Here is a 20,869-nt window from a genome sequence, read left to right on the forward strand (position 1 = left end):
AAAAAAGACAGAAACAGAGATCTCTCAAAAACCACACGGGGAGCCAGGAGCCAGTGGCTCACACCTGTAATTCTAGTTACTCAAGAGGCTGAGATCTGGGAATCCTGTTTCAAAGCCAGCCGAAGCTGGAAAGTCCATGAGACTTATGTCCAATGAACTATCTAAATACCGTAAATGGTTCTGTGGCTCAAGCGGTAGAGCGATAGCCTTGTGCACAGAGAGCTTTGAGTGAAAGAAGCTCAGGGACAGCAGAGCCCAGGCTCTGAGTTCAAGCCCCACAACCAACAACAGCAAAAAAAGTACTTGCTTAAACCTAAAAGTAGAAGTGTCATCTTGACAGGGGAGAATACAAGAGGAAAACAGAGATGCAGAGCAGGGAGAAGCCCAAGTTGGTGGGGCTGAGCTAAAGAGGAGATGGGCCATCCAGCCTGGGAGAAACAGTTTCTTTACCTCCCACCCAGGTAGAAAGAACTAGAAAAGTAGAGTGATCTTGTTGAGGTGGGAGTCAGAGAAGAGAGAGCAAGCATGGTGGGCGTCAACTCTCCTCCCCCAGAAAACCAGCCTAATTTCCTGACTTCGTGGCACCTAAGATCCTTGTCTTTTTTTTTTTTTTTTTTGCCACTCCTGAAGCTTGAACTCAGGGCCTGGGCACTGTCCTTGGACACTTTTGCTCATGGCTAGTACTCTGCCACTTGAGCCACAGCACCACTTCTGGGTTTTTCTGTGTATGTGGTACTGAGGAATCAAACCCAGGGCTTCATGCATGCTAGGTGAGCACTCTACCCCTAGGTTATGCTCCCAGCCTGCTTTGTCTTTATTTCTTAGCATCATTATTTACATTTGTGTGTTTGTGTGTGCATGCGTGTATGTGTGTGTGCTGTACTTGAGGCTTGAACTCAGGGCCTGGGTGCCACTGTTTCTGAGCTTCTTTCACTCAAAGCTGAAATTCTGCCTCCTGAGCTACAGTTGTACTTCTGGCTTTTGGGTGGTTAATTAGAGAGACCATCTCTCTCAGATTTGCCTGCTCGGGGTTGGCTTTGGATCACAGTCCTCCAGATCTCAACCCCCTGAAGAGACAGGAATACAATCTTGAATCAACATCACCTGGCATGACTTATTTTTTATTCAACAAAAGCAGATCAGAGGCCACCCCTCATAAAGCCTGGCAGGGGCCAAGTGATCGATGGGTTTCTTGGTGGAGAAACATAGGCCTGGGTGCACAGGCTTGTGATTCCCATTTACATCTATTAGGCAACCAGATAATAAGCAGATAATAAGGGGCTCAATAATTATTGCAGTCTTTAACTTCTGCAGTAAGCATCGCCAGAGCCTGAAGCTGGCAGGCATTCATGCTTTGGAAAGTAAAAAACAAAAAAAGTTGGGCGCTTGTGATCCCAGCTACTCAAGAGGTTGAGATCTGAGGATCAAAGTTTGAAGCTAGACCAAGCAGGAAACTCCATGACACTTTCCATCTCCAATGAACCACCAAAAAAGCTGGAAGTTGGGCTGTGACTCAAGTGGTAGCGTGCTAGCCTTGAGCAAAATAAGCTCACGGACAGCACTCAGGCTGAGTTCAAGCCCCAGGAATAGCACCCCACCTCCCCCAAAAAGGTAAACCAAGGCAAGAGGAAGTGACAGCTGTGGGAGTGTGTTGATGTACACTATGCTGGGCTTGGTGATTCTGCATGCTTCCTCCACCGGAAGCAGTCAGCAGCGGCCACCCCCGGCTTTCTCTGCCAGTCCAGGGCAGACTGGAAAGAAAGTACCCCAAATACATGGGTGCCTTGTTTGGAAGACAGTGCTGTAGATCTGGGGTGTTCCAAGGGCCTGGGGATTCCCATGCATGAGCTTTACTCATGTATATATTGTGGGTTGTATTTTCTTTTTAGATCTGAGGCTGGGACTCAAGCTCGGGACCCAATGCTTTGGCTCACTGACTAGCACACTACCAACTGAGCCAGGCCTTCAACCCCAAAATGGTTTGGCCAGTCCTGGGGCTTGAACTCAGGGTTTGGTACTGTCCTTGGACACTTTTTCTCAAGGCTAGCACTCTGCCACGTCAGCCAGAGTGCCACTTCCAGCATTTTCTGAATATGTGGTACCAGGAAATCAAATGCAGGGCTTCATGCATGCTAGGCGGGCATTCTACCACTAAGATACATTCCTCCCCTCCTCCCCCCCCCCACTTTTTTTTTTTTGGCTGTTGTTGATGGTTGTGGGACTTTAACTCTGGGCATGGGAGCTGTTCTTGAGCTCTTCTGCTCAAAGCTAATGCTCTACCACTTAAGCCACAATGCCACTTCTGGTTTTCTGGTGGTTAATTGGAGAGAAATAAGAGTCTCACGGACTTTATAGTGCCCGGGCTGACTTTGAATCATGATTCTCAGAGGATGAGCCTTAAAAAGGCATAAGCCTTTTTAAGTTTAAATAATAATTTTTAATTTAAAATTTTGTATTCCTCCCCCTTTTCTTTTTGGGTCCAGGATCAGAACTTGAACTCCATCCTTGATGCTTTCATTCATTAACTAGTGCTCTACCACCTGAACCATGCCTCCACCCCCTCCTGTGTCTTGCTACTCACAGCGCTTATTTCACCAAGGACACAGGAACTGGGATCCTGTGGCTTCCCAAGCTTACCAAATTACAGGAAGCAAGACCCCAGAGGAGAGAGTCTATTACTATTATGATTATTTTGGTACAAGTCTAGGACTTGAACTCAGGGCCTAGGGACCATCCCTGAGCTTTTCTATTCAAAACTAGTGCTCCATCACTTGAGTCACAGCTCCACTTCTGACTTCTTAGTGATTCATTGGAGACGTGAGTCTCACAGACTTTCTGGCCTGGGCTAGCTTTGAACCATTATCTTCAGACCTCAGCCTCTTGAGGATCTGGGATTACAGGTGTGCGCCACCATGCCTGTTGCTTGAGTTCTTGGTCTCTGGAAGTTCAGGACTGAGGAAAGCCGATATTTGGGGAAGTGAGGGGAGATGATAATGTGAATATGGTGAGAGAGTTTTCAGATTTTTAGGCAAAGTCTATTAGTGTAGCCTGGGGCTATGTTGAGGAAAAAGATTTCCAGAGAGATTCGAAATGATTTCAGGTATCTATTAGTATCCATATAATATACTTAGCTATTCTTTAAACAATAATGTTTCTAAGGGAAGTAGAATAGAGAAAAAATAGATTTTTTTTTTTTTGCGATAAAGTGTCAGTTTCTACGTTGGCTTCCTAAGTAGCTGTACCAGGCAGGTACATGTATCATCCTAACTACTCAAGATGCTAAGATCTGAGGATCAGCCTGGGTAGAAAGTCCATGAGACTTATCAGTGAACCACCCAAAAAAAAAAGCCAGCAGGGCTGTGACTCAAGTGGTAGAATGCTAATCTTGAGCATAAGGGTTCAGGGACAGTGACCAGGTCCTGAGCTCAAGCCCCAGGACTGGCATGTGCACACTCATGTACACATACAACCTACAGTACACACACCATGCGCTTTATTATTATTATTATTATTGTCCTGGGCTTTGAACTGAGGGCCTGGGCACAGTTCTTGAGCTTTCTCAAGGTTATCATTCTACCATTGAAGCCACAGGACCACTTCTGTCTTTTTCTGTGAATGTGGTACAAAGGAATCAAACCCAGGGCTTTGTGCATCCAAGGCAAGCATTCTAGGCCAAACTCCCAGCACTACCATGCCCTTTTTTTTTGTTGGTCATGGGACTTGAACTCTGGGCCTGGGCACTGTCCCTGAGCTCTTCAGTTCAAGGCTACCACCCTACCCCTTGAGCCACAGTGCTAATTCTGGTTTTCTGGTGGTTAATTGGAGGTAAGAGTCTCACAGGCTTTTTGTGCCTGGGCTGGCTTTGAACCGAGATCCTCAGATCTTAGCTTCCTGATCAGCTAGGATTACAGGCATGAACCATGTGCCTGGTTTCATGCCCTTTTTCTTTACATCTTTCATTCTTAGAACTGAGTGTTGGGCTTTCACCTCAGAACAGGCTGCAGCCCAGGCTCTGCAACCTTGGGGTTCAGTGTAGTGTACTTGAAAATGGGAAGCCTCACAAACATTTTCTTTTTTTCTTTTTGCCAGTCCTGAGCTTGAGCTCAGGGCCTGAGCACTGTCCTTGAGCTTTCTCAAGGTTGGAGGAGTCCTACTACTTGAGCCACAGCACTTCTGTCTGTCTGTCTCTCTCCCTCTTTCTCTTTTTGTGGTTCGTGGGGCTTGCACTCAGCCTGGGTGGGTGCTGTCCCTGAGTTCTTCAGCTCAAGGCCACCACCCTACCCCTGGGCTTGGGCATTGTCCTTGAGCTCTTCAGCTCAAGGCTACAAGCCTACCCTTGAGCCAAGCCCCACTTCTCATTTTCTAGAGGTTAACTGGAGATTAAGTGTCTCAGGTCCTTTTGTGCCCAGGATGGCTTTGAACCTTGATCCTCAGATCTCAGCCTTTTGAATAGCTAGGATTATAGGCATGAGCCACTGTGCCCCATTACTTCTGGCTTTTTCTGTGTATGTGGTACCGAGGAATCGAACCCGGGTCTTTGTGCATGCTAGGCAAGCGCTCTACCAATAGGTCAAATTCCTGGCCCTCTTTCTTTTTTTAATTAGCTAGTTGTTGGTGGCTCACACCTGTCATCCCAGCTCTGCAGAAGGCTGAGATCTGAGAATTAGTTTGAAGCCAGCCCTGGCAGAAATGTCCATGAGACTTTTTATCTCCAAGAAATCACCAGAAAACTGGAAGTGGAGCTGTGGCTCAGAGTAGTGGAGTACAAGCCTTAGAGTACAGAAGCTCAGGGCCAGTGCCCTGAGTTCAAGCCCCATGAGTGGCACACACACACACACACACACACACACACACACACACACACACACACAGAGATTGGATGCTGTGTGTGTGGAATTCATCTCTGCTTGTCCTTCACAGCTCAAGAACTAACAAGAATGTTATTGACTCGAATTTTAATTTGTCTCGCACTCTTGTTAATGATATCTATTTAAGATATCCATTCAAGGCCCTTGGGGTTAATTAAATGGACGATTCCATATCCATTTCTATTAGAACCCCTTCTCTTAAATTAATATTATAGACACTGAACAGATGTCTCAATGAGACATAATAGCGAAGAAATGCAAACTAAATTAACACAAAAGCCATTGTCCAGAAAGAAAGCTCTTTAGCATAATTTACAGCTTTTTGGAGGAGTGTTTCATGTTTATTCTTCAGAACCTGATGGGAGCAGTTATTTGGTGACCTTCTGTAGATCCAAAAAATGGCTGACCCAGAGTCCCAAGTTTGTACTCACAGGCCCGAGCATGGAGCCGGGAGACTTCTGAACGCCATCTGCAGCCCGTGGTCCTCAAACATCAGCCATTAGAGGCGACAGCTGGGGTCTTAGATGAGCAAGCGTGTGGCATCTTGGTCCCAGCCCTGCCTGGAGTCAGTCTCGGTTGGGCCTCAGTGCAGCTCAGAGCCAGATGCTTTCTACTTGCTCTTTGCCAATGTAAAAAACAGAAAAAACACCAGACAATAACAACAAAAACAGTGTGTGTATGTGTGTGTGTGTGTTTACAGGGACTTGAACTCAGGGCCTCATGCTTATACTTTGACTTTTTTGGCTCATTTTACCACTTAAGCCACAGCATCACTTTCAGCTTTTTTTGCTTAACTAGAACCCAGAGTCTCCTGGGCTTTTCTGTCCTGGCTGGCTTTGAGCTGTAATCTTTAAATCTCATCCTCCTTAGTAGCTGGGATTACAGGTGTGAGCCACAGTGCCCAGCAACAGTGAGTTTTAAATTTGCATCTTGTTTATGCCTATGAGTATATTTTATTATTGCATGATAAACCCACGTATTCCAAAAACATTTAGAAAACAGGTACATATAAAAGACAAACTAACAATCCCATGCTTCAAATCAGCCAGGGTTCCTTCTCCTGGTTTCTGCCTGTCTTGTCTCTCTAGGGCAGTCCGAGAAAATAAAGTTCCCCAGGAATGCCAGGTCCTGCTTTCTTCCATTCATTCCATGTCCCTTATAGGGTGGCACTGGGTGCAGAGGTCTGTAACCGGATCTCTTCATGGAAAGCTGGGAGAGCCAGGGTATCCTGGCCCCAGCTGCCTCTGAGTTCACAGGTCAATGGTTCCCTTGGCCTTGAACTTCTTGGCAGAGCGCTCACTTGACCGCAGCTGGAATTTGCTTCCATAAATGTAGGAAATAAAGCCGTCGATTTCTACTGTGAACACACAGTTTAGCTTGGGGATTACTGGGGATAAAAACAAAGCAGGAGAAAGAGTGTAAGAAAAGGCGGGCTGTCAGTCCACTTCATGCAGGCTGTTCATACAGCATCTGTATCAGACTAAGCTGGTGGGAACTGGGGAGTCCAAAAAGTTAGCAAGCCCTCAGTTACCTTGCCGTGTGGCCAAGTGACGGGCATTCTCAGTGAAACTGAGTAGGTAGGTCAGGGGCTGGTAGTTCATGCCTGTAATCCCAGTTACTCAGATGGCTGAGATGTGCTGATCACGGCTCAAAGCCAGGCCAGGCAGAAAAGTCCATGAAGCTCTTATCTCTAACCACCAAAAAGCTGGAAGTGGAGCTGTGGCTCAAGTGATAGAGCACCATCCTGGAGCAAAAAGCTAAGAGACAGCATTTAGGTCCTGAGATTAAGCTCCATTAAAAATATTAAGCAAAACCAAGCAGGGTCCGAGGTCGGTGCCAAGCCACAGGAACAGTTTTTCCTATATAACATCTATTCTTTTTTCCCCTATGTCCAAAAATGGAACTTGAACTCGGTACCAGCTGTGGATTTCTCTCACCAATACAGCCATACCTCCAACCCCTCTAAAATAGTTAATAGTTTTGCTCAAGGCTCAGGGTGGGGGTGGGGGGGGGGAGAGAGGTGGCCCCTTACTTTCTGAGGTTCACAATGACAGCGGAATACTATGCAGGACATTAGAAGAGAGTGTCCAGAATCAGAGAATAGGATTAGAATGCAGTTCAGCAGTTCCAGACCCTGGCTTTTGTGTTGAAACACAAAAAAGAACAAATCCTACCAATTTTGTTTGATGTCCCTGGGTTTATAGAACAGGGGGCTAGGGAAATTCTGGGGGGAGACCCATAAAGCCAGCACAAACTGGGGGTGGTCTAAGAAACTTAGGCACAGGAACCACTTTGGACTCTTGCTGCCTCTTTTTTTTTTTTTTTTTTGCCAGTCCTGGGCTTGAGCTCAGGGCCTGAGCACTGTCCTTGGACTTTCTCAAGACTAGAGCTCTACCACTTGAGCCTCAGCACCACTTCTGGCTTTTTTCTATGTATGTGGTACCGAGGAATCGAACCCGGGTCTTCATGCATGCTAGGCAAGCACTTTAACCACTAGGCCAAACTCCCGGCTCCTCTTGCTGCCTCTTTAACCACAGACTTCTGGCATGCAGTGATGGTAAATGGAAGCCAAACAGATGGGACCCATGCCACAGCCCCGGGTACAGCTCCACCTCCCCATCACGTGCCTGCAACATGTAAACCAGCCTAAGAAGCAACTTAAGCTGGGCATGGCATGGGCGGCTACTCAGGAAGCTGAGATTGGAGGATCCCAGCTCAATGTCAGCTTGGGCAGGAAAGTTTGTGAGACTAATCTCCAATGAACCAGTAGAAGCCAGAAGTGGGGCCATTGCTCAAGTGGTAGACTTGAGTGGAAAAAGCTAAGGGACAGTGCAAACCCTGGTATGTGTACACACACACACACGCACGCACTTAAAAGATGTTTTTGCTGGGCTGGGCCCTTGAGTGAACTAGAAGTCCTCCAACTTTGAGTCGGCATCCATTTATCCGAGCTCTTCTCAGCTGCCTTCACATTTGCCATCACCATGGGCTCCGAGAAAGACCAGATTCACGGATCGACATCTTGTGTGGAAGGCAAATTCCCTCATAAAAGCAGTGTCTTTTCATCTGAAAACAGCTGAGAACTCAAGAGACCATCTTGTTCCTGTTCTGTCCAAGGACAGATGGCCAGCCAGGCTGTACCTGTGACCTGTGACTGTTTAAATCTCTGCCTGTCTTTCTCACCTCTACCCCCAGTTCTCCCTACTGAACCTGAAGCCAATGTCTGCACCCCTGAAGATGGCTGAAGATGAGCTGAGGTGCTGTCTTCTCATGGCTGCCACAGAATACATCTCCTTTCCCTGCCCTTCACCAGTACTCTTCAACATAGGGGGGCGGAGGGCTGGACCTAACGTGGGACTCCTGGACTATGGGCTTGGAGCCTTAAAAGTACAGTTTCAAATGGGCACTGGTGGCCCAGGCCTTTAATCCTAGCTACTCAGGAGGCTAAGATCTGAGGATCCTGATTCAAAGGCAGTTCAGGCAGGAAAATCCATGAGACTTATCTCCAAGAACCAGCCCCAAACAGGAAATGGCACTGTGGCTCAGTGGTAGGGTACTAGCCTTGAGCAAAAAAGGGCTCAGGAACAGCACCCAGGTCCTGAGTTCAAGCCCTGTGACAGACAAAAAAAACCCCCAAATCCCAGTTTCATCAGCCAACCTGCTTTGCCAACAGTGGAGGTCCTGGGTACCAGGGATCTACCCCAAGCTGAGACAGCCTGGGGAGGGGGCACTGTCTGTAACACCCCCATAGAGCTCTGCCACACACCTTTCAGCTGGTCCTCCCTGGTGATAATCTTGAACACGTGCTTCGTCTCCTGCAGGAGGATACCGGTCACGCCCACGTACGAGGGGCACTTGGACTTGGTCACTGCAAAGGAGAAAGGCTGGGGTGGTGGTGCTGGCTGTGGTAAAGAACCCAGAGAGTGGACATTCTGCAGCCCACTCCCTGCCCCTTGCCCTGAAGTCTGTTTGTTTATTTTTGGTATCAGTTTTGGGGCCTGAACTCAGGGCCTGGGTGATTACCCACCCCTCTTTTTTTTTTTCTTTTTCTTAGCACTGGTGCTCTACCCCTTGGGCCACAGTTCCACCTCCAGCTTTTTGGTGATTCACTGGAGATCAGACTCTTATGGGCTTTGTTACATGGGTTGGTAGTACCTGTGAGAAGTCACACACGGGCAGAACCCTGATCCTTAGATCTCAGCCTTGTGAGTACTGGGATGGCAGGTGTGACCACTGGCACCCAGCTTCGCAGTTGTTCTTATGAGGTGTTCTTATGAGGTTGTTCTTATGAGTTGTTCTTATGGGGTGTGCCCACCCAGCATCATCAAGGCCCCAAACTGGTTGCTTGGTTAGAGTCAAGTGTCATAGGATCTAAATAAAAAACCAAAGACCCAAACTCCAGCCTGCTGGGAACTGGTGGCTCACTCTTGTCATCCTAGCTACTGAGTAGACTGAGATCTGAGGATCATAGTTCCAAGCCAGCCTGGACTGGAAAGTCTGTGAAGCTCTTATTTCCAACCAAGCAGCAAAATGCCTGAGGTGGAGCTGTGGCTCAAGTGGTAGAGAGCTAGTCTTGAGTAAGGAAGCAAAGAAACAGCATCTAGGTCCCGAGTTCTAACCCCAGTACTGGCAGAAAATAAAGTAAAACAAATGGCCATAGCCACCTCCGCCCCTGAGGCTGGGGACCTGAAACACCCCACAGAGAGCCCACAGGGGTGGGAAGATGTCAACTCCACAACTTGGCAGTGACTGGCTGTCTCCAGAGCCAAAAGCTGTGGACAGAGTACCTGAAATGATGGCGCCGTGAAGATCGGCCTTGAGCAGCTTGGCCTGCATCATCTGTGGCTGCCTGAGAGGTAAAGAGAAAGGTGTCGTTTACACCGCAGTGAGGAGGGGCAGGCCGGCCACGTCTGCAGCCATGCCTGTGCACGCAGCCAGCACTCACAATGACCCCATCTCTGCTGTAAGGCTCAGAAATGCAACTCACGTATCTGGCCGCAGACCGCTGCACAGGTCCCGGATGTACTGTTTCCAGAGCTCATGCAGAGGAAGGAAAAGCTTGTACCTGAGAGAAGTCAGACATGGGCAGAAGTTAAACATCAGCATGGGGGCCGTCTGAGGAACCACAGTCTGAATAAAGACTGAATAAAACCATGAACACCTTCACTTCCTCAGTCTCCCCACTGCTACAAATCTCGTGAGGCTGAGTTTCTGCTATCCAGAAGAGTTAGCAGTGACCCTTCTCTGCCCTCTACACTTTCCAATAGGCTTAGATGCAGTTGTGATGGCTGGAGTGCAGACATCCATCTGGGTCCATGGATACTGTCTCTCAGCCCAGGTGCTGGTCATGTGGAACGGCATCATGGGAAAAATGAGTCTTAATCTTATGATTATGAGACTTTTTTGGTACTAGTCCTGGGGCTTGAACTCAGGGCCTAGGTGCTGCCCCTTAGCATTTTTAACTCAAGGCTAGTGCTTTCTCTACCACTTGAACCACAGTTCCCCTTTTGAGTGATTAATTGGAGATAAGAGTCTCAGGGACTTTCTGGCTCTAGGCTGGTTTTGAACCTTGATCCTTAGACCTCAGCCTCCTGAGTAACTTGAATATCGGCCCCTGGCACAAGATGACTTTCTGTCCCATGGGCAATGACAGGGCTGAACAGATGAGAAGGAGAGGTAGGGGAGGCCCAAAGGTTTCTCTCTGGGGCCATTATCACTTGTTCTGATGCCTTGCTGAAGCAGTGTTACCATGAAGTCATAGGTGAGGGAAAGGAGAGCTGCAAGTTCAAGCTCAGGACTAACTCTCCTGAGGACTGTGACAGCAGCTCATCTTCCACCAAAGTCCAGGACATTTCCTGATAAGGCAGATGCTGTGCCCAGCTCACTGTCTTCTGGATGGGAAAGACCACCGGACTGCAGATATCTCAGTAAAAGTCACAATCAGGAACTGGAGGTGTGGCTCAATTGGCAGTGCACTGGCCATGAGTGAAAAACAGCAAGTAAGGCTAGATGCCTAGATCCTAGCTATGTGGTATAAGGTCTGGCGTAAGGTCTGCTCTGAGAAGGCTGTTCTGGAACCATCTCCTCCCAGTACCGGAGTTACCTAGGTAAGTGGCATAGCTAGGAAGCAGTCACCTCTCTCTGAAGACACATCTTGATCTGCCAGGGTCACCTCCCAGGGGACCATGGAAGGGTCGTAGGCTCTGAGGTCGTGTCTGCATCCTCCCTTGGCCCTTCCCCACATAGGCCAGGGCCAAGCGGCTGTGCAGCCCTTCAGCCATGTGTCTCTACCTTGCATGGCGGGCACAGTTTGGAATAAAACTTTTCCTTCCTGCTTGAATCCCTCCTAGCATTCTCTTTTATCAGCCTATCTTAATTTAAACCTAACACTTGGGAAGCTCAGATCTGAGGACTGCAGCTCCATGCCAGCTTGGAAAGTTTGTGAGACTCTTATCTCCAACGAACCAGCAAAAAGCCAGAAGTGGAGCTGTGGCTCAAGTGGTAGAGCGCCTTGAGTGAAAAAGTTTAGAGACAGTGCCCAGGTCCTGAGTGCAAGCCCCAAGATTGGCATGTATACACACATACACACAGAGCCACAAACCCTTCCTAGGTGATGAAGCCCAGAAACGGTGGCAAAGGAGGGTATTACAGGGGAGGAGGGGCACACAGCCCTCCTGCCAGAAGCTCCCAACGCACATGGATTGCAACTCCTTGGAAGTCACCTGTAAGCAGAGTCTAGTGATATCAAAAGCCACAAGCATATGTAAAATATCAGTTCCTCTTTTCTAAGAAAATCATGAGATAAATGGCCTTTTGCCATGGGCAACAGACTCATTAGTGGCACTAGCCTTTTTTCTGTTTGCCTTGAACAGTAACAGAGGACTTGAACTCAGGGCTGGGCACAGTCCTTTAGCTTTTTCCCCCAAGGCTGGTGTTGTGCCACTTAAGCCCCAGCTCCCACTTCTGGCTTTTTGATGATTCACTGGAGATAAGGGTCTCACAGACTTCCCTGCCAAGACTGGCTTCAAGCAGCGATCCTCACATCTCAGCCTGGTAAGGAGCCAGGGTTACAGGCGTGGGCACTGGCATTGCTCCCTGGTGGGAGCCAAACACAAGAAGTGGTCCATGCATCAGGTCCAGCCTGGCAGAACAGGTGAAGGATGGTTGCCCCCTTGTGGCAGATGGGGGAGAGACACCCTGAACCTGAGTCTGGAAGGGCTGGGAGAGGAGAGCTTGCTTACCTCTGCTGCTGGGGTTTTATGTCAAACAGCCTCAGGCTCCGCCTCTGCCTGGCAGAGAGGCCTTTTGATTTCTTCTTCTTTTCCCTTCTCTTGCGACGAGTAAAATACTCCAGAACCACAGCCTTGCGCTGCAGCTGGTCCTCGCAAAGCTGCTGCTTCATGTGGGGGACACTCCGCTTCAGAAAGGCCTTGACGAAGGCCTCTGCTCGCTGCGGTCCTGGTCCTGGCTGTACAGGGACATGGTGGGTACTCATGGATGGGGTATGCATGGCTTCCCCACCCTTGAAAGTCATTGTCTTCGCTGATCCAGCAAGGTTCAACAGTTTCCCATTACCAAGAAGCTGGGTGCTGTAACTCATCCCTGACATCCTAGCTACTCAGGAGGTGAGATCTGAGGATAGTGAACTCAGGGCCTGCGTGCTGTCCCTAAGCTTGTTGTTGTTGTTGTTTTTTTTTGGTTGTTCAAGGCCAGTGCTCTACCACTTGAACCACAGCTCCCAAAGTACCATAGTTCATTAAAATATTAAAGAGAAAAGAATTCCTTCCCATTGTTATGAATACAGGAAGAAAATTAGATTCTTTTATAGTTATGTGGTTTCTCTTTCATGGATAGGCAAAATCAAGATATACTTATCTTTCAAAAGTCTTTCTCCCTGCGCCAGGAGTGTGGCCTAATGGTACAGTGCTTGCCTAACATGCATGAAGCCCTGGGTTTGAGTCCTCTCTACCACATACACAAAAAAGCCAGAAGTGGCATTGTGGCTCAAGTGGTAGAGCACTAGCCTTGAGAAAGCCCAAGGACCACTGTGCTCAGGACCTGAATTCAAGCCCCATGACTGGCCAAAAAAAAAAAAAAAATCACTCTTTCTCTATTCCAGCACTGGGGCTTAGACTCAAAGTCTTATGCTTGCCCTTAGTTTTTGCACTCCAGGCTGGACTTTCCTGCCTGGGCTGGCACTGAACCAGGATCTTCAGATCTCAGTTTCCTGAGTAGCTAGGATGATAGGTGTGGGCCACTAAGAAATCTTCCCCAATCTTCTTCTCGAGGCAGCGATATGATGTGAGCCACAGGAGGACCTCTGCCCACATGACAAAGTACATTCCACTAACAGATTTTTTTTTTTGCCAGTCCTACAACTTGAACTCAGGGCCTGGGCATTATCCATGGGCTTTCTCAAGGCTAGCGCTCTACCACTTGAGCCACAACACCACTTGTGGCTTTTTCTGTGTATGTGGTTCTGAGGAATTGAATGCAGGGCTTCCTGCATGCTAGGCAGGCATTCTAACATTAAGCCACCTTCCCAGCCTGAGTTTTTTCTGCTGAAGGGTAGTGCTCTACCACTTGTATCACAACTCTACTTTTAGCTTTTTGGTGGTTGGCTGGAGATTAAAAGTCTTATGATTTTCCTGCCCTGTCCAGTTTTGAACCATGATTTTCAGATCTCAGCTTCCTAAGAAGCTAGGCTTACAGGAATGAATACCAATGCCCAGGTTCCACTGAGAGACTGAGACTGGGCTCTTCCTCAGGAAGCCAGGGGTTTACAATGGGTACAGCCTGTTATCCCCTTACCATGGAAGGTGACATAAAATGAAATGGAAGACCAAGTTAATCAGAGCTGGCTTTGGCACAAGAGGACAAGAAACTGACAAGGGGGAGAAAGTATATGAGAACTGAATGGAGTTAAGCTGTCTATAAGAAATATAAGGAATGCCTGGGAAAGGATTATATAAAAGCCAATACCAGAGGATTGCACAACACAAGCCAGGCTGGCATCACCTGTGTTGCTCCCAGATCCCCTGCCCAGAACTGTACCTGTACATCGTATTTTTTAGCCTCTTCCTGAGAAAGGGCACGGTAGATAGTACCTGTAGTATTAAAAAAAAAAAGAAACAGTCATTTCTTGATGGATACAGATACCACATTTAAGGTTTGGCTAATCGTATTGACACCTATATTCAGAGATTCAGTATACAAAGAAATGGTTGAGAATGAGGTTAGTGTGAAATTTAAAACTTCAGCCAGGTGCTGAGGCTCATGTCTGGAATCTTAGCTACTCAGGAGGCTGCGATCTGAGGATCACAGTGCAAAGCCAGGCCAAGCAAAGAGTACATGAGACTCATCTCCAACTAACCACTAAAAAGCCACAAGTAGAGCTGTGCCTAGAGTGCTATCCTTTTTTTTTTTTTTTTTTTGCCAGTCCTGGGCCTTGAATTCAAGGCCTGAGCACTGTCCTTGGGCTTTCTCAAGGCTAGAGCTCTACCACTTGAGCCACAGTACCACTTCCGGCTTTTTTCTATGTATGTGGTGCCAAGGAATCGAACCCGGGTCCTCTGCATGATAGGCAAGCAATCTACCACTAGGCTAAACTCCCGGTCCTCAGAGTGCTATCCTTCAGTGAAAAAGCCCAGAGATAGTGCCCAGGCCCTAGATCAAGTCCCACGTCCCGAGTTCAAGGCATACACACACAAACACACACCCACACACATACCCATAATTCACAGAGCCATGGACTTGAGCCATAAAGGTAAGAGAGTGCCTAAGTCCTGAGTTCAAGTTCAGCATTAGCAGAAAAACATTAAAAAAGGGAAACACAAAAAAGGGTTTCCACATTTTAGTTGGAAGACATCCTATACCAAACAGTTAAAATGAAGTTTTAGCTCACAGGACAGTCTATAAATGTGCTAGTAATAATCCCTAATGTATATTTCATCAGGCAAACCAACATGTTTACAAGTTTTATATACAAGATCTAACTTTCTCCCAAATGCAACATGAGAGATAATGAGCTGGGCTTTCATCTGGAATCCTAGCTACTGAGGAGGATGTGACCTGAGGACTACAGTTTTAAGCCAACCTAGGTAGGGAAGTCCATGAGAGGCTCATCTCCAATTAACCAGCAAAATATCTAGAGGTGGAACAGTGGCTAACATGCAAGCATTGAATGGAAAAACTCAGGAACAGGCACCTCATCTAGGTAGGGTCTGAGTGCAAGCCCCAAATTAGATACATTTTCTTTTTGAGGAAAAAAAAAAAAAGTAAATCAGAGTCTAGGGACTCAGTGGCATGTCACAGATGGGAGATTTTGCTGCAACAACATCACACACAGAGTGAATGTTGAACACTTACTGCTTGCCAGGCAAGTTAGCTAAAAGCTACATTAGGTAGCTTTAACATCTCATTACGTGGGCTTGGAATGAGGCTTAGTGGGAGAGTGCTTGCCTAGCATGTATGAAGCCCTGGGTTTGATTCCTCAATACCACATAAACAAACAAACAAAAAAGCTGTACGTGAGTAAGTGGTGCTGTGGCTCGAGTGGTAGAGCTCTAGGCTTGAACAAAAGATCAGGGACAGTGCGCACGCCCTGAATCCAAGCCCTAGGACTGGGAAAAAAAAATAAACAAACAAATACATGATACAGAACCTACATTCCCTTGCTTACCATGGCTTAGGGTGCTAGCTTCCCCTCCCTGATGCATCTCTTCGCTGTCTAAATGCACACTGACAACATCCCCACAGATGCCAGCTTTGGAGGCGGCGAGGGTGAAGAGCCAGGGGGTTGAAGGTCAGGGAAGGCCTTCCTGCCCCTTCCCCTGCGCCTCGGAGCAGTGCTTCGGCTGCTATCTCTGCCCAGCTTAGTGGCCAGGCCAAACTGCACTTGGGGCCTGTGTCCTTCCTTTTCTTCTGTGCCAGTCCTTGGGCTTGGGCTCAGGGCCCTGACACTGCTTTTCACTCAGGGTTTGTTCTCTACCCTTTGAGCTCCACTGCCGGCTTTTTGGGTGGCTCGTTAGGAGGTGAGAGTCTCGCACATTTGTTTTTCCTTGCCCAGCATGGCTTCCAACCTGGATGTTGAGATCTCAGCCTTCTGAGTGGCTGATGGCCACGGGATGGCCCTGGGCCAATCCCTGCGGACCCAAGAGCGACAAGCAGCCCCGATTCTCCTCAGCCTCCCCCCGCACGGGCGACCCCCACGCCTCTGCCCTCCCAGCCCAGCTGCGCGGCCCTGAACCCCCACTTACTCTTCATGGTTAGGCGACTTCCGGCGCGCTCTGATGACGCATCAGGCGCCGCTTACTTTCAAGCCTCGTCACTCACGTCAATCACGAGCGCATCCTCGCAGGATGGTCAGGAGACGCGCGGCCTCGCAGACGGCGCCGCAGTGACGTCACTGCCAGGCGTCGGCTCGCCGCGGGGCGCATGCGTCGCGGTGGCCGGACGCCTGTGGGCCGTGGCGGCCCGGTCCGCCCAGGTCGCCATTGCCGCGGGACGCAGCGAGGCCAGGTCGGTAGCCGGCGCCGGCACCTCACGCCTGTAATCCCAACTGCTCAGGAGCCTGAGACCGGAGGATCACGGTTCCAAGCCAGCCCAAGGCAGAAAATTCCATGGACCCTTTCAACTCCAGTTAACCGCCAGAAGCCAGAGGGGGAGCCGTGGCTCAAGTGGTAGAGCGCCAGCCCTGGCAGAAAAGCTAGGGACAGTGCCTGGGCGTTGACTTAAAGCCCCAGGACCGGCACACACACACAAAAGTAATAAGTAGTAAAGAACAGAAAACAAGTTAAGGTAATAGTATACTTTCTACAGCCTTCAAGGACAACCCCATTTCCTTTAAAAATTGGAAAAGGCAATGGAAAAGGCCTTAAGCCAACTCATAAAATCAGATACCAGTACGAAGGAAGGCAAAACCGATTTTCAGTGCTCTGGAGAAAGGTCCAGGTGTGACCAAAGGGCATAGTTCAGCCCTAGAAGAAGTGTCTCAGGGCAGAGCTCTGCCCATCGTTTCTGCTGAGTGCTGGGAGGGTGAGAGAAAGCAATAGGGTGCCTGTATGCTGTGTTGGTGATGAGTTTTAGTACTAAGTACACTCCTTTTAAAAGCTGGCAGGAATGCAGCTTTTTGGTATAGTGCTTGCCTAGCATGCATGAAACCCTCAGTTTGATTCCTCAGTTCCACATAAACAGAAAAAGCTGGAAGGTGGGCTGTGGCTCAAGGGGTAGAGTGCTAGCCTTGAGGAAAGCTCACAGACAGTGCCCATATCCTGAGTTCAAGCCCCAGGACTAGCAAAAAAGAGGAGGGGGATTTTTTTTATTACTATACAAAGGGGTTACAATTTTATAAGTCAGGGTAAAGAGTACTTTTTTTTTTTTTTTTTTTTTGGCCAGTCCTGGGGCTTAAGCTCAGGGCCTGAGTGCTATCCTTTGGCTTTCTCAAGACTAGCACTCTACCACTTTGAGCCATAGCACCATTTGCGGCTTTTTTCTGTGTATGTGGTACTGAGGAATCGAATCCCAGTCTTCATGCATGCTAGGCAAGCAAGGAGCACATCACTCTTTCCCTTGCTTTCTTCCAGTTTTTCCCTTCCATCCCTCCCCAAGTTGAATAGTGCATTTTTCACAGTGTCTAGTAAGTACCACTGCTGCATTTGTTTACCAGGTTGCGTTTCTTCTTCCTTTCCTGGGTTGGAGTCACAGCCTGGCAAGTCCCACACCTTCCCAGCTGTGTCCAGCCCTGCAAATTGAGTTTTTATTATAGCTGAATGTCATTCAGGCTGTTACATTGAGAACTGGAGAAGAATCTCATATATAATCCCCACTGAAGTAAATTTTTATTTATTTACTTATTTGTTTTGCCACTCCTGGAGCTTGAACTCAGGGCTTGAGCGCTGACCTTGGGCTTTCTCAAGACTAGTGCTCTACCACTTGAGCCACAACACCACTCTCAGCTTTTTTCTGTGTATGTGGTACTGAGGAATCGAACCCAGGCCCTCCTGCATGCTAGGCCAGCACTCTACCACTAGGCCAAAGTCCTGCCCGCCCCCCTTCCCCCAAGTAAATTTTAAAGCCAGGTGCTGGTGGTTCATGTCTGTTAATCCAGCTACTCAGGAGTTTGAGATCTGAGGATTGTAATACAGAGTCAGCCCAAGGACATAAATCTGAGACTTATTTTTTGGTTGTTAGTCAGTTATGGGGCTTGAGCTCTATGTCTGGGCACTGTCCCTGAGCGCTTCAACTCAAGGCTAGTGCTCTGTCACTTGAGCTACAGGGTCACTTCCTGTTTTCTGATGGTTAAATGGAGATAAGAGTCTCACAGACTTTTGTGCCTGGGCTGGCTTTGAACCACGATCCTCAGATCTCAGCTTCTTGAGTAGCTAGGATTACAGGTATGAGCCACTGGTGCCAAGCTTCTGAGAGACTCTTCGTTGCACCAGCAAAAAGCTGGAAGTAGAGCTATGGCTTAAAAGAGGTAGATTCACTTTTCTGCTTTGAGCAGAAGGCTCAGAGTTTATGTGCCAGTGTTGGCACCAGTGCACATGCATACAGAGGCAAAGTCTCCACCTTAGACTACTGGCATCACTACCTGTCTGAAAATCAGTCTCCTAAGTAGTCTAACTTTTTGGTTGTGGGGCTTGAATGCACTGTCCCTGATTTTTGGGGAACAAGACTGGTACTCTACCACTTGAGCCACAGCTTTGGGCTTTTAAAAACTTAATTGGATATAAGAGTCATGGAATTTCTTGTCCAGGCCGGCTTGAGATTTCGGCCTGAATGGCTAGGATTACAGGCGTGAGCCATCAGTGCCCAGCCTCCAACTTCTTTTTATCTAATAACTTCTGATAGTACAGCAGGAAAACATCCTGCTCCTGTCCACTTTGGGATGAAAGGGAAGCATTTCCAGCATCATTTCCTGCGAGTGTGTACCACTGTGCCTGCCAGGAGAACATAGGTTGCTTTGTTAAAGTCCCTGTACACCTTATATATTATATACATGTACACAAAGAAAGAAAGGACCACATTCCTCTGATTTGTGGGGAATGCGAGGAGGGAAGAGGTGGCAGCAGAGGACAGAGATACACAGAAGTTCAGCCTTCTATATCTAGGTTTTATTTTTTGGTTCTAAGGCTTGAACTTAGGGCCTAGGCATTGGGCATTGTCCCTCAGCCTTTTCACTGAAGACTGGCATTCTACCTCTTGAGCCACACCTCCACTTCCAACTTTGGTGGTAAAATGTATAAAAGTCTCATGGATTTTCTTGCCTGGCCTGGCTTCAAACTGGGATAAGACACCAACAGGTATGTGATACCAACACCTCACTTATAAGGAAGTCTAAATATTTTTTTGTTGGTTATGGGGCTTGAACTCTGGGCCTGGGCACTGTCCTTGAGCTCAAGGACAGCACTCTACCACTTGAGCCAGAGTGCCACTTCTAGATTTTGAGTCTCACAGGGACATTCCTGCCTGGGCTGGCTTCAAACACCATCTTCAGATCTCAGCCTCCTGAGATCTCAGCCTCCTGAGATCTAGGATTACAGATATGAGCCACCGGTGCCTGGCTCAGTGCTATATCTGGCTTAGCCACTAGATGGCAGAAGAGCAACGTGCATGTCCTGGTCCCCCCACTGGTCTTTCCTCCCCTGCACCCCCCACCCATCCCCTTTGTCTGTGAGTGATTTTTTTCTTCCAAGGCTTGTCAAGAATCTGGTTTTCCTGACACTGTAAAGAATTACCAACTGTTGAGTGGAAGCTGTGGACACCCAGGAGCTGACTTATTTTCTATAAACAATGTAACTGGATTTCGATCAACACCTCCAGAGCAGGCAGGTATGGAAGCCAAGTGGATTACATAAGATAGAGGTTAAAAGGAGAGAGAAATTAGGACACCCCAAGGAAGAGACTTGGTTGCAGATTACATTCAGACATTGATGGCCTGTCACCGAGGTGGAAGGGAGGAGGAGGGAAAGCCATCCCAGTATGTAGGATTTGTGGCTTGTAATCTGTGACAGGGCTGCTTTGAGGAAAGCTGTAGACTTGAATTGTCTCTCTCTCTTTTTTTATCTTTGTGCCAGTACTGCGGCTTGAACTCAGGGCCTGAGCACTATCCCTTAGCTTTTTTTACTCAAGGCTGTATTCTACCACTTAAGCCACAGCTCCACTTTTTTTTTTTGGCCAGTTGTAGGGCTTGAACTCAGGATCTGGACACTTTTTGTTCAAGGCTAGCACTCTTCCATTTGAGCCACAGCACCACCTCTGGCTTTTTTATATATGTGATACCAAGGAATTGAACCCAGAGCTTGTGCATGCAAGGCAAGCACTCTACCACTAGGCTATACTCCTGGCCCACAGCTCTACTTTTTTTGGGGGGGGAGGGGTTGTTAATCAGAGATAAGAGTCTCTCTGAATTTCCTGTGTGGACTGGCTTCGAACCGTGACCCTCAAATCTAAGCCTCCTGAGTACCTAGGATGACAGATGAAAGTCATTGGTATCCACCTGTCTTTTCTCTTGCTTCAGTTTTGGAGATACTCTTTTCTTCCTTTTCTTCCCTTTCCCAAGGAAATGTTTTTGTTTTTGTTTTTTTCCTGCCCAGTGACCTTGTTAACACTGAAACAGACATTTGTATCCAGATAGTAAATAAATGTAGTGCCGAACATTGATGTATGGCCATGAGCTCATGAATTTCATGTGTTCAGAGGTAGAGGCAGACAAAAGGAAACCGATATTCCTTAATGGAATTGGTAGCAAGCTCCACTTCCAGCATTCTGGTTGGTTGTTAGAGATAAAGAGTTTCATAGGCTTGCCTGCCTGGACTGACTTGGAACTGTGACCCTCAGGTTTCAGCATCCTAAGGAGCTTGGGTTACAGGTGTGAGCTTCTAATGCCCAGCTCTTTTTTGGTGATGTCTATGTTGTAACAATTATTGGTGTCATCTGGGTTGGGCTACTGGATTGTAACCTAATCTGCACATCATGAGAAATGCACCAAGGGGTGGTGA

The 20,869-nt window shown here is 47.9% G+C and overlaps 1 protein-coding gene across 1 annotated transcript; it reads right to left on the reverse strand.

Moving 5' to 3' along the window:
• Nucleotides 1-5,544: 5,544 nt before the first annotated feature.
• On the reverse strand, nt 5,545-16,215 carry Pop4 (POP4 ribonuclease P/MRP subunit). The gene is made up of 7 exons (XM_090322264.1): nt 16,127-16,215; nt 13,923-13,975; nt 12,110-12,336; nt 9,856-9,933; nt 9,656-9,717; nt 8,635-8,736; nt 5,545-6,255 (listed from the first exon to the last, which is right to left on the reverse strand). The coding sequence occupies exons 1-7, from the start codon at nt 16,131-16,133 to the stop codon at nt 6,119-6,121; spliced, it is 666 nt and encodes a 221-aa protein (XP_090178390.1). The 5' UTR covers nt 16,134-16,215; the 3' UTR covers nt 5,545-6,118.
• Nucleotides 16,216-20,869: the final 4,654 nt, after the last annotated feature.

Source organism: Megascapheus bottae, chromosome 31 (genome assembly GCF_031878675.1).
Source record: "Megascapheus bottae isolate mThoBot1 chromosome 31, mThoBot2.hap1, whole genome shotgun sequence".
NCBI classification, from domain to species: domain Eukaryota; kingdom Metazoa; phylum Chordata; class Mammalia; order Rodentia; family Geomyidae; genus Megascapheus; species Megascapheus bottae.

Excerpts from the sequence above, each read along its gene's own strand:
- Pop4 (XM_090322264.1), bottom strand. Across the intron at positions 8,737-9,655 it reads TCACGGCGCCATCATTTCAG|TGACCAAGTCCAAGTGCCCC; the intron begins GTACTCTGTCCA and ends TCTCCTTTGCAG. Across the intron at positions 6,256-8,634 it reads CAGGGAGGACCAGCTGAAAG|TAATCCCCAAGCTAAACTGT; the intron begins GTGTGTGGCAGA and ends TTTTATCCCCAG.